Below are 13174 nucleotides of genomic sequence, written 5' to 3'. Positions count from 1 at the left end.
CCCTCTCTTTAGCAGTTTGAGCGGGGGTGTTGTTGGGACTAGAAACACTGGTTAAATAATTATGAGCCTGTTCTGTCTGCATCTCCCTCAGCAGACAAAAGCTTTTAAAAACCAAGCAAGGGGAAAACATAACAGATGGGCGATGGGAAGCCTCTCAAGGTACAGGAAAATAAATTATAAGAAGAGAGAAAAAACAGACAGAAAGAAGAGTGAAATGAAATCTGAAAAGAACAAAAAACTGTGAGAGATTGATGGTCAGAAGATTGAAAGGATGGATGCAAAGGTGAGACGTTTGGCGGACGAAGGGTTAAATCAGCATTTGCATGACTGGGTAAACTATGAGAGGCTGGATGAATGAGTGGATTAATGGAAACCTGAATGCAAGGGTGAAGGGATGGATCGATGTATTGCTAAATGGAGAATGAAATGATGGATGGATGGAAAAGAATGGATGAATGGCTAGAAGTGTGAATGGAATGTTGGAAGAATGGATGGATGGAAGACTAATGATGAAAGGATGGATGGGATGGTAAAGACGGGTGGATGGAATTTTGAAAAGATAGATGGAAGTGTGAAACGATGGATGAGTGGATGGATAAAAAGGTGGAGAGATGGACGGAACGATTGATTGGTGGGCTGGTCTCATTTGCTTCGATCACCGGAGTAGAGGGTATTTTATTTTTCTGGCAACTTCCTTGTTTCAAGGCACTTTATTTTCAGTGAATTCTAGCTGCATTATGTTATGTATTCGAAATGCCAACTTAGTTTTTGAATAGATACCTCTTTATCTAAAATCACAAAATGGCACCCTCTCATTTTGCATACTGCAAAAGATGCAAGCCCGCAGCTACACTTAAATGAAAAGGTTTCTCACTAAACGATATTACATTAATCTGTGATATAACAACGTGACGTTTTTAAGGGAAAAAAAAACTAAATAAATTGCTCCAGTTTTTAAGTAATGTCTGCTCTGGGAAACACGTGAAATGAGTATCATATAGCCAGATGTCATTTTACAAACCGTTGTCTCGAGCTCTAGACCATATTTTTTGCAAAACCGCCATTAAACTCACCAGAGATATTTTGCACCAGTCTATTTTGAACTGAGCTCGAAATTTCATGTCACAGCTTATGACAGGTTCCATTTCCTGGCTGCATCTCAGCTGATTTTGTGGATTTTCGACTTCCCGTAAGCATGAGGAAAATGGCACATCTGCGCCCACCATCACATATACCCTGCAGACAGGAAGACCGAAGGAAAGGTCACTGCAAGGTTGCTGCACAGTTTTAAGCTGGTTGCTAGTTTTTCAATGATACATGGTCTCTCGTTGTCGGTGCAATCAGAAACAACGTCTTGAGAACAGCTTGTGTTTCTATTCTTGTATTATGTCCTTTTTACCTATTTCGACCCACTCCTCTTTCCTCCCAAAGTCTACATCCATGTAATAAGAAATAAAATCGGGAGAATAAAAACCCAGTCCATCAAGTTCTATAGCGTTATGCTGTGATAGTTGTCCAAGTAAAAAAGGTATGTATTTCTAAATTGAGCACTATACATTGTGCATAGTAATGTCACAGTAAATTATAGGCGGCAAAAAAGATGTAATTGATGGAGTTCTTTGGTAAAGATTGGCACACAAGAAGGAATACAATGACAGTTTTACATAAGCTAAACATCATACACTCATTTGCATTATAGGTTTCCGGTTTTAGGCCAAGAGGAACGAAGGGCCTGATATACAACAAGGCAAGTCAAAAATGAATATCAGCCTCAGGGTATCGATGGGACACAATAGTGAGGACAAAACATCAAAAATATATAAACAGTAAGTCTAGTTTTTGTATACCTAACTCCACATAAATGTACATACTCAATACGTGTATCTTCAAGGTACGTAGATGTGGAGTTAGGAACAGTAAATCTATTCTTCCTTATATGCACTTAACAGTTGATATTTTGACCCTCGATATTCTGTGCTCGATATTCCCATACCACAATACTCTGGGGGTCGTTATTCAGTAGTACAGTTGCTGAAAACAGTGGGTGTAAATTGTGCAGCAACTTTTTGCAACCTGCCTCTCATTTCGCAATGCAACCTACGTAGTAATATGTTACATCGCAAAATAATCAGTCAGAGAATGAATTGTCTAATAATTATTAATAACAGGCCACTAGTTGAGACCCCCAACCGGAGCTCTCAACACAAAGATGGTGATTTGTAATGAGCAACAGACCACAGCCTCTGCCTTCACATTCCCAGCTGGGATCCATGTTTAGGTCTTGCCTACCAGGCAGCACAAGTTGTTGGTGAAAAAATCTATAGTGAGCCTAGAGCTAGCTGAGAGTCTGCCATTTATTTATCATTGGTAGGTTTTATTGACACCAGGGTCAGATTTATCGACGTACGACCATTGCAGCCCCACTGGGCGTTGACCTGGAGTGGGGGCACTGACTTCATGGGTCGATGGCTCTGAGTTCAGCATAATTTCATTTAAAAGCACCTGCTGCAGAGTTCTTTGTGCATTCAGCTTTGAGGCAGAAAAAATATCTAAATTCAAGATAACTCTTGTGATTAATGTTCCTGCTAGAGAGCGAGATTGGAGTTTTGTCTAGTGGCACTTTTCACTCACCATAAAGTAGCGCAGAGGGCTAATATGCCTGCTGCAAAGAACAGATCTGTATTTTATGTAGATAGCTGAGTGGATTAGTAAAGTCAGATTTTACCAGTGTTTTAAAAATAATTAAAATGTGTGAGAGGGGCTATGGAGAGATGCTGGGCACTTTTGCAAGGTGGTAGTAAAAGAATCAGAGGAGGTAATTGGGGAGGGCCAATAAAGGATTGTTGCACCGGGCGCCACCAGCGCTAAAGCCAGCCCTGATTGTCACTCATTTGCTTGTTTTTATACATTAGCTTGTAGGGCTCTAATTCCTCAATTTGTATTTGTTGCTCTGCAGTCATATGGACACGTTACTTGTGTCCTTCCACTGCTCACTTTTGAGGCACTACTTTTTTCTTTATGGTTAAACACTCCATGTAAGAAACTCTGCAACTGTCTCCATGGTGTACTGCACTTCCTTCCCTCTTTATGCTCTGTGTTGTGCTCTCTTACCTGTGTGCTTCTGCCCACCAAACCTGTGTGTTGGGATTGCCCTTGCATGCTTCTCCCCCACTTTGTGTCGCTCATGTGCTTCCCCAATCATCTCCACATTCCTTTCTCTAGCCTATGCGCTTCTCCTAACCTCTAAACTCTACATCCCTCTCTTGCCAGTGTTTCTTTCCACGCCCTCCATGTTGCTTCCCCTACTTGTGCCGTCCATATTCCTTCCGTTTCCCCCTCTGTTCTGCTTCAGCCTCCTGTGTTGCTTCAACCTCCCCTAGTATTGCCTCCTTCTTCACCTTTGTCCTCAGAGTCGCTTTCCGTCGCCAGTGCCTCAAAACAAGAAAAACACTTTTACACTCCTTTATAAAATTTCTTTATGTACATATCCATCTAGAACCCCTAGATAAAAAGAAAGTGCCTACATCATTTTATAGACACCTGCATGTGTTTCCCTTTTGGGAAGGCATCAGGAAGTGTAGGCAGCGGCCACCTGGGCCACAACCAACTCTTCTCTAGGCAGCCCGACCCTGTTCCAAAAGGGGAAGCTATGATCACCTCCTTTGAGGTATCAGTAACTTTTCGGTGTTGTGGTCACAAACTATTGATACATTTCTTTGCAATTTTCAATTAGGAGGGTATGCCCCTTCCACTCTTCCTAATGGCGATTCAGAATGAGTCGCAAAATCAGTGCTTAATTTGTGCTTGTTGTGTCCGGTGCTGAGCACCGGCACTTATTTTTGAGGCCGGGGCTTATTCTTCTGTCTCAAGCATTTGCTGCGAGCAAAAGACACATATGGGAAAGACGGTGGAAGGGAAAAACAAAAAAGCATCACAATGGGATAAATTAGAAAGCTGCAAGAGTGAGCTAAAGGGGCAAGGAGTGGCTTTATATGGATTAAAGAGGCCTGAGATGGCTTCAGGATTATGCCGCCTCAGTATTCCGTGTTCACACATTTAATTGCAGCAGCCACGTGTTTAAGCGGAGAGCTTTGGGCACCGGCACCTTTTTTATTTACAAATTAAGCACTGCAGAAAATCCTTTTCAGAAAGGGTTCTCCAAATCAAACAACGGGTTTTGTATACAGTGAAAAATTATTTTGCAGTTGCCAACTCAGTGATTTTTTGAATTTTACATGTTTACAGCCTCAAAGTGGCTTTGTTCATGAAGCCAGAAGTGAATTACTCACATTCACATAATGTTCAGCCAAACGCCCAAGATAAAATTTGAACACTGGCCTCCAGAACACAGGATGAGTGACTTAGTCAGTACACCACACCTCTTCCTTATGAGAAAGGCTTCCTTTGACCCCTGAAATTGCTATTTAAGAACAAGGAGACATTAAGTTTTCATTAAAGACCCCTCGTAATGCGACTTTTATTTTAATCTCAGTGTATCTTCAAAATTTCTACTGTAGGCATCTATCCTTCCCCCAGATTTAAACATAGAAGACACTGTAAATAACCACCTGCAGCTCTGCAGGTTAATGATTGCCTTTGCCCAATCTTAAAATAGTCCTTTGTACTTTTCACTTTGATGACTCGGGCAATGTTTCCTTTTAATAATATCCTTTCACTAATGCCACGGTTTAGGAATGCATTCATTTCTGGTACTATATATTTACATGCTATTGCAGCCTTCCTCCATTTAAATCAGCCTAATGGTAGATTCATAACAAGCTCTTATTTTCTAAGAAAGCTGTGTTATACAGAAGTGGACAAGGCTTTCATTCAGAGATGTACCATCAATCTCATAAGTATTACATTGATTCCCTTAGCCAGATGTGCTTGAAGAATAATTTACTTACCTTCGGTAATGCTCTTTCCGCTTGATACTGTAACTAACTGTTGACCCCTCACCCTAGAATACTCCCAGGTGCCAGACTGAATCTGGAGAGCTTTCACTAGTAATGCTCCAGTGCACCTCTGCATTGGCACTGTTCAGCACAAAGTTGACTCCAAACCTCCCCAAAAGCGCCCTGAGGTCAGTTTCTTGCTTGTCTATGTTTATGCTAACAGACGTGGTGCTTGAACAATTGACAATACCAGTGTGCACATTTCTGAACTGGGAACTTTTAGAATGTTAAAAAGTGGCCACTCCGCAGAACAGGGAGGAGTGAAAGCAATAACAAACCTAAGTTGGAGAGAATATCCACTAGACAGAGGGTTAATGAAAGTAGGCAATTTGTTCTACTGATGGATATTTCTAACTGCAGATTCCTTACCTTAGAAAAGATACCAAAGTAGTGTCTCCCCACTGGAGAGGCTATGGAGTGGATTCAGCTCCAAAAGTCGTGAAGGAACGAATGGATGAAATATCTTTCCTGTCTAATCTGTTTTTTTCAAGGCAGGGATGTTTCATGAACGTGTGCCCAGATGCCCATGTTGTAGCTATACAGGTATCAAGAACAGACACTCTGCATGCCAGTGCAGTAGTAGCAGCCTTGTCTCTGGTTGAATGAGCTCTCGGAACTTCCAGAGGGTGGTTCTTGGCAAGTGTGTAGCAGGTCTTAATTAAGATGGCTGGGGAGCAGACATTCAGCGCCTAGGTGGGGTGTCTGTTAGCGCTTCTCATTTAGAACCCATTACCTCTTTGTGCCACTTATTTTTGTTACTTGCGTCCTTTGTTAGTTTTATGAGTGCTGAAAATACTTTTTGTGTTTTTAACATTTTGCTTGGAGAATCGGGGCTCCTGTAATTTTTATTCTTGTGCCAACATCAGGCGGGGTGCACTGAGGCCTCTTTTACTGCAAACTTTTCTTTTTCACTGGAACTAGGGAGTATAGCACGTTTAAGTTGTTTCTCTGCATCCCTGCTGCTGTGGCCATCTTTGAATTACATTTGAGGGTTGGCGTTCTAGCTCCCATCCACAAGGCCTTATTTAGGATGGCCGGGGAGCGGACGTGCACAGCATGCGTGCCAAAAGCAAGCCTGTCTGCGCCCATCTCTATCTGGCTGGGGCCAGGGCCAGAAACCCTGGTCCCTCACAGTTAAAAAGAGTACTGAATACTGCTTTTGACCTAAAAATAATGCGGCCAGACCACAGTGGGAGCTGCCAGATAATTAATCTCTGGGATAACTCTTGGAGCTGCAACTATTGCAATCTTGTCTGCTCTACTGCCAATAAGTTGGATGTAAAGCATTCTGTGGCCAACCTGACTTGCACCCCTAATCTTGATGCAAGATCTAGTACTTGTCCAGACAAGGCATCGAAGAAAACATTCCAATGCTTTCGTTTGAATTGTCACTCTCTCCCTAAGCACCAACAACATCTCTTTAGCTTTTTATGTGATTTTAATCCAAATGCTGTTTTACTAACAGAAACATGGCTACATTCTGAGTCTGTGCCAGATATAATTGAGTCTTTACCGACTGACTTTGATCTTGAGAGGCTGGACAGACATGGCAGAACTGACAGAGTACTGCCATTGACTTTAAAAAAGAGTTTTCCTGTAAAATCAAAGAAATCTCCATTTCTGATTGTGAAGCCCTGATTTTCACTCTTTCCCTTTCCCATCAAATTACTCTTTCTGGAGCCTCGTTATGCAGGAAAGTGGTGCACTTCTTTAACTGATTTCTTGGCTAAAATCTGCCAATTTTATTGTACTTTGGGATCGTAATCTCCATTTAGAAGATGGTCAAAATAAGATATGTACCTCTTTCATTGACTACGTATGTGCCCTCAATCTAGTACTTCTAAACTCTATGCCTACTCATGAGGCAGGTCACCTACTATACTCTGTTTTCTCTAATATAAAGGATCTACTAATTGGCCCTCCGCTGCCACTCTGTTGGTCAGATCATTACGTGGTGCCTTTTAAATTCATGGTCCGGTCTCCAGTCTTAACAACTCGCCCTAATCTTAAAGTGAAATATAGGAAGTGGTATAAAGTTAATATTTCAACTTTGAATGAATAGTTACTTATTAGTCAACCATCATTAGCAGATTGGGCCGAGCTGGACCAGGAATCAATTAATGTATGGCTCACTGAGGCCACTGATGTCTCTCTACCCACGACTACCAAACATGCTGATAGAATCCATCCCCCGGCGCCTTGGTTCACTGATGCTCTTAAAAGCTAAAGAAATGCAGCAAAGCACTTGAAAGACAATGAAAGAAATCTTATATGGAGGAGGCGAAGATTAAATATCGAGAGTTCTTGAAAATTTATCATGCTCAGTGGCTCATGCGACCTTCTAAACAGAAAAATGAATGCTGCCCAACATCGTTAGCACACTTTTTAAAGTAGTAAAAGAACAGGTTGATGTCAGTGACGTCTCCTTTGCTCCATCACTTTTCCAAAGTCAGTGTGATTTAGTTGACTTTTTTATTCAAAAAGTTGAAAATATTCACGCACAATTAACAAATGTGACTTTGAAATCTGATGTGACTCTGAAACCTGATCTTGACCGGACTGTGGACCCAGGGAATTCAGTTACTGAAGGTTCTAGCCATTCCATCTCATATAGAAATCTGAGTATCAATGTGAAAGATTGGCCTCTCTTTGAGTATTCTTCTTTTCTAAATACTTTGCAATCCATTAAATCAAGATCTCCTTTGGATCATTTACCTTCCTGCAAGTTTAAACTGCTAGATTCGAAGGGTTTAACTTTGATAGTGGAGCTACTTAACTCCTCGCTACGGGATGGAGTGATACTTTTGAGATGGAAACATGCCCTGGGTCTGCCTTTACTGAAAAAAGCAAATCTAGATTCTTTTAATTTGGCAAATTATCAACCAATCTCTTTGCTACCAGTCTTTTCTAAAGTATTAGAAAAACATGTTAATGCCCATCTCACTACCTTCATTGAGGCTAAAAACTCCTTCCACCCATCAAAGCTTGGCTTCAGAGCAGGTCACAGCACAGGATCTGCTTTGCTATGTGTTACGGCATATCTTAGACAACACCTGGATGGTGGTGGTACTGCTGCACTCAATCTATTGACAGAGTCCAGCACTTCAAACAGAGTCCCGCTTCATCTTACAGATAGTCTGCAAGCCCTCAGTCTTGAAGGATCAGCCTTAAGATGTCCGATTACTTTTTTGACAAACCGAATGTTCCAAGTCTTTTTGGCAGCTAATAAATCCTCACTTCGGGCTTTGACTTCTAGAGTCCCTCAAGGCTCGGGTTTTGAGCCCAATGCAATTCAATATCTATGATTGTCCTCTAGCAAGTTGATACTGAGCTGTGGGTTCAGCCTTTTCTCCTATGCGGATGACACACAGGTTGTTTTTTTGCTTTCTTCTGATTAATGCCTAAAATGCCTAAAATTGTCAGCTATTCCTGTTCTTTTTCAGAACTTGTGAGAGGACAGGCAGAGGCAGAAGGTGTAAAAAAAATACTGTGTTCCATTCCAGATGGAATGCATCTCCTAGCAAGTCTTTCACTGAAACTCTACTGTGCAAAACGTTTGACATCTTGATAAAAATAGATAGCCAGTGTTCTCCTTACTGCTGAAAGATGCCCTGCACCACCTTGGGATGGAAACACCATTCACAGTCCACCAGAGGCCACCAGCTGAGCTCAACCACCCTGGCATTCAAGGATCCTGCTAGGATCATGGAGATGCCCTGACGCTCCAGCCAACTGCAGAGGCTCCGAGCCTCTGGGCACATTTCCCACAGCTCCAGACCCCACGGAGTCCTGTTTGCTTCAGTACCACATGGTCATGGTGTTGTCTGTAATAATCTGCACCAACCTCCCATTGATGGAAGACAGGAAAGCATTTTACAGGGTTTCCAAAGGAAATCTTTCCCAGATTACCTCCCCAAACCAGCCATGATGCATTCACCACCACCATCAGCTTAGGGTGGGAAAAGGAGAGGGGAATGCTGTTGGTCCAATTGTAATCAAGCAGCCACCACTGCAGATCATGATGGTTTACTCCAAAATCTGAATGCCATTTGATAGATTTCTTTGGTGCCTGGCCCATTGGAACATCTGATTCCATTGCAGAGCCCACATATGCTACTTGGCATTGTTGGCAAGGAAGATGATGGAGGCTAAAAGGCCAAGAACCCTCAGATCTGCTCTTACTGGGATAAAGGACTGAGGCTAAATCATCAGGCTCATAATCCGATGTCCTAGACGTGTTGCAATGGAGGAAGGCCCCTGAAAACTATGATATCCCGGTCAGTTACAGTGAAAGGAAACCTCTTTGAAGGATTTAGGTGAAACTTCAGCTTATTTATTGTCAACCTCAACAATCTCAGGATGTTCGTCATCATCTGGAGGTGGTCAACGACTGACTTTGGTGAGCTTACCTTCAACAGACAGTTATTGAGGTGGGGGAAAATTATCAACCCTGGCTTCCGAAGATGGACAGTAACCACTGTCATCACTTCTTAAGCACCTTAGGGGCACTGGTGAGCCTGAAGCAGAGCACAGAAAAGTGTAAATGCTCCTGGCCTTCCGAGGTAGAAACTGCTTTTTTTGCCAAACAGGCATGAACCATCCATAGGCATATCCATGAGGGAAGCCTGTATATTCCCAGAGAATCCTGTAGAGCACCACACTGGTGACAACCTCCCTTCCCAGACAATCCTTAGTATAAAGGCCACCACAAATCATGTGCTTGGCTGCATACTGACTATTCTAAATGTTTTGAACCACTGAGGCCCTAAGTTCTTCAGGGACAGCTGGCAGTTTAAGCAAACTACAATTACTGACCTCAGTGTTAGGCTATCCAAAGAGAACATTTGTTTTATAAATGCCTCAATCCTCTTAGACTCCCTAACTGGGGGAGTTGTAGGAGATGGGTTGGGGGTTCAACTTGCCATTTAAAGTCTGAATAACCAGACTCTATGGAATAAGGTGTTTAGTAAGGATATCATGGTTGCCAGGCTCCTCTCTGTGACATCTAATCACCTGCCTATTCATCGGTAGGATGAAACAGGGCTTTGACTAGCTGTACATTAAGATGTCTGTGAGGACTTAATTGAATGAAAGCAGGGTTTCAGATGTGGCAGCCCCAGGCTGTAAGACTTCCATAAGACATTTGTCTTTGCCTCAATACAGGGCTCTAAGACTTCAGCTGCTTGACAAATTACTACTGGAAATGATGCACTCTCTTCAATTGGACGTCCTTCTTAAAGAGATGGTAAATCATCTCCATACCCACCATCACCACCTCTGGCTGTTGGCAGTCTTTGGTCACAAATGGAGCAAAAAAAAAATGTACGATGTAGTAGGGGCATAGGATTAAAATCAGGATGTATGGTGATTGATCGCTCTTTGGTCATTTTGTAGTACAATATTAGTCAGTATAATGCTGAACTCAGTTCGGGGTCAGACACTGGAACCAACACCAGATCAACCAACACCAGATCCTCCTCTGGTGGCTACGTCTTAGGCACCAATGTTGACATGCGAAGGAATGATACAGTTCATGGAGCTCGGGTGGAAGCACATAGCAGGTCCAAGAGGGTCAGATGACACCAAGGATGATTCCACCATTAGAAATGCAACCAAGCACCTTTGCAGATCCTTGGGTCAAAAAAGGCACACTAGAGGGAGCTGACAGAGTCCCAGATTTCAGCAACATAACCTCTTTAAAGGGGTTGGTCTGCTTCAGCCTTGCCGATGACCGTGGAAAATCAGCACACACTGGGACCAGCTGGAGATCTGACTGCCATTGTGAAACCCTGTTGCCTTCTTTTTAGATAGAGTGTGGCAAGATGTGGGTGAGTACTGCTTTGCATTCCTGAGTTTATGTTTGGACTTTGACTATGATTTACAATAGGACTTTGACCATGTAGTTAACCTCTCGTTGGAGAGAGCTTGAGACACATAAATTGTTCTTTTGTTGGGTGACATACAGCTTCAAATCACAGTTCCAGATCGCCTGCAGGTGTAAAGGGTGAAGATGCACAACTCTGTGTTGTGTCCCCATATCAAATATCAGAGAGACACCTCTTAAGGGTCCATGACCAACATCTGTTTTCTACAGTGTGACAGAGTTGAAACCTGTAGTCTTAGGAGGGAAAATCGTTCCCTAGCTCACTGGACTTTTCCTGTTTTAAGAGTCATCGGAAGGTTGAAGACGTTGGGAGATGATCTCTGGATCAGAGTTAAAAGGCACAGAAAGAAATGAACAGACATCAGCATGGATGGGTGGCACTCATATGTGGTTACGGTGTGTCACTTCTGGGCAGTATGAAGTCAACTTGGAGCAGTTTGACATCACCTAGGTGTGCTCTGGAGCATTGCTAGTGAAAGTTTTATGGATCCAGTCTGGCACCTGGGAAGGATTCTAAGGAGAGGAATCTGCATTCAAAGGGATCCATCAGCAGTAGCTGTGCTGGAGGTGCTGCAGCATCCTCAAGATAGTTCTAAATAAACTACAACTATTTCACAATATAAAATATACCATCAAGGTAAATACAATTAAGGTACTTTCTTGGTATTTCTGAAGTCTGATGTAGACAAATTTTAATAGGATCAAAACAATGACAATTTATTAGAGATGATCAACTCAGCCACCTTTTCCTAGTCACATATGAGTTCAATCATTGTTGCTCTAAAGCCAACCTACAGAACTGGAAGAAAACGTATCTCCAGTGACTTGCTCTGATGATCAGCCCCTGCCATGTGTATACGACTCCCTCATATACCAAAACCTTTCAAACCTGGTTACGTGAAACATTAAACTCTCTTCAACTTCTCTTTAACCCACAGCATGCATTCAAAACTCTCACGAAACTGTCCATAATTCCAATCACTGAAAAATGAGCATATATTGAGCCAAATTCTGGCTTAAGGAGTACCCCCAATAAGTTATTACTTTTTGTGTCTTAAAGGGTGCAAACGCATCAGTGCTCACAGCATAACTTATGTTTCTGGGGGTGAATGTTTGATTTGTTCTGCATTATGGCCATTATCTGTTGTTTATGCGTGTGTTGCCCCCAAGTGGGAAGGGTATGTCCAGACGTGGGTCCCGTGCTTACTATGCCACCAGATTCAAGCTAGCCTGGCTGATGAAGGGTGATACCCTGAATCCGGTCCCAGAATGCTTGTTTCTGGTCCAGGGAAGACCTGGCTTGGCAGTTTGGGCTGGACTGTTCCCATGGGGAACATGGTCAAGACTGATTTGCATATGGCTGGGTCCAAACTGTAATGGCATAGCGAGCAAAAAACTGATGGATTAAACCTAGATCTGTGACTGGGGGTGAATGTTTGATTTGTTCTGCATTCCATCCATCATCTGTTGTTTTTGCGTTTGTCGCCCCCAAGTGGGAAGGGTATGCCCAGACGTGGGTCCCGTGCTTCCTATGCCACCCGATTCAAGATAGCCTGGCTGATGAAGGGTGATACCCTGAAACCAGTCCCAGGATGCTTGTTTCTGGTCCAGGGAAGACCTGGCTTGGCAGTTCGGCTGGACTGTTCCCATGGGGAACAGGGTCAAGTCTGATTTGCATATGGCTGGGTCGAAACTGGAATGGCTTAGCAAGCAAAACAAATGATGGATTAAACCCAGATCTGTGACTGGGGGTGAATGTTTGATTTGTTCTGCATTCCATCCATCATCTGTTGTTTTTGTGTTCACAGCATAACTAAGACATGGCAATCATAGCCATTCACACAGGCATCCTGAAACGCTTCCCCTGGCAGTAGAGGTGTACATCCTCCATTCCTGTTGCTGGAGACACTGAAGTGAGATGGATGGCTGTGTATAGAAATTTCATGAGAACCTTGTTGAACAAATTGCTGCTTATTAGTTTTCCCTGAGCATTGCCATTTGATAAATGGTAGATGTGAGGAGTGGAACAGCACTTTCTGTTTTCAATGTGAAGAAGGTTATAGGCAGGACCTGACCACAGTCCAGTGCAGGGAACTCACACTTAATTATGTCCATGTTTTGGGTACCCTTACTTTAAGCCAGTCCCATTTTTACCTGTGATTAGAACCATCATGTTGCACAATGGCACTTCCCGAAAACAGCATTGAAATTACATTTAAAAGAGATTCAAATCAACCCGGTTAACATCCCCTCTCTGGAAAATATATGTAAAAGTGAAATTCAAACCATTTGACTTGGTTCTTGTTGCATGTCCTTCCAGACACAGGAAGGGAGT

At 42.7% G+C, this 13174-nt stretch overlaps 1 protein-coding gene across 5 annotated transcripts in view; it reads right to left on the bottom strand.

Annotated features, from left to right (window-relative positions):
* The window catches only part of SGCE (sarcoglycan epsilon), a 187929-nt gene that overhangs the window by 19630 nt on the left and 155125 nt on the right, over window positions 1-13174 (bottom strand). For all 5 annotated transcript variants that reach the window (XM_069211755.1, XM_069211758.1, XM_069211754.1 and 2 more), the window contains exon 6: window positions 1074-1236. In XM_069211755.1, the coding sequence (XP_069067856.1) occupies window positions 1074-1236 (163 nt within the window). The remainder of the gene's footprint in view (window positions 1-1073; window positions 1237-13174) is intronic.

This window comes from Pleurodeles waltl, chromosome 10, assembly GCF_031143425.1.
Source record: "Pleurodeles waltl isolate 20211129_DDA chromosome 10, aPleWal1.hap1.20221129, whole genome shotgun sequence".
Lineage (NCBI taxonomy): Eukaryota > Metazoa > Chordata > Amphibia > Caudata > Salamandridae > Pleurodeles > Pleurodeles waltl.
The sequence above is the reverse complement of the archived record's forward strand: the minus strand, read 5'-3'. Positions and strand labels throughout refer to the sequence as shown.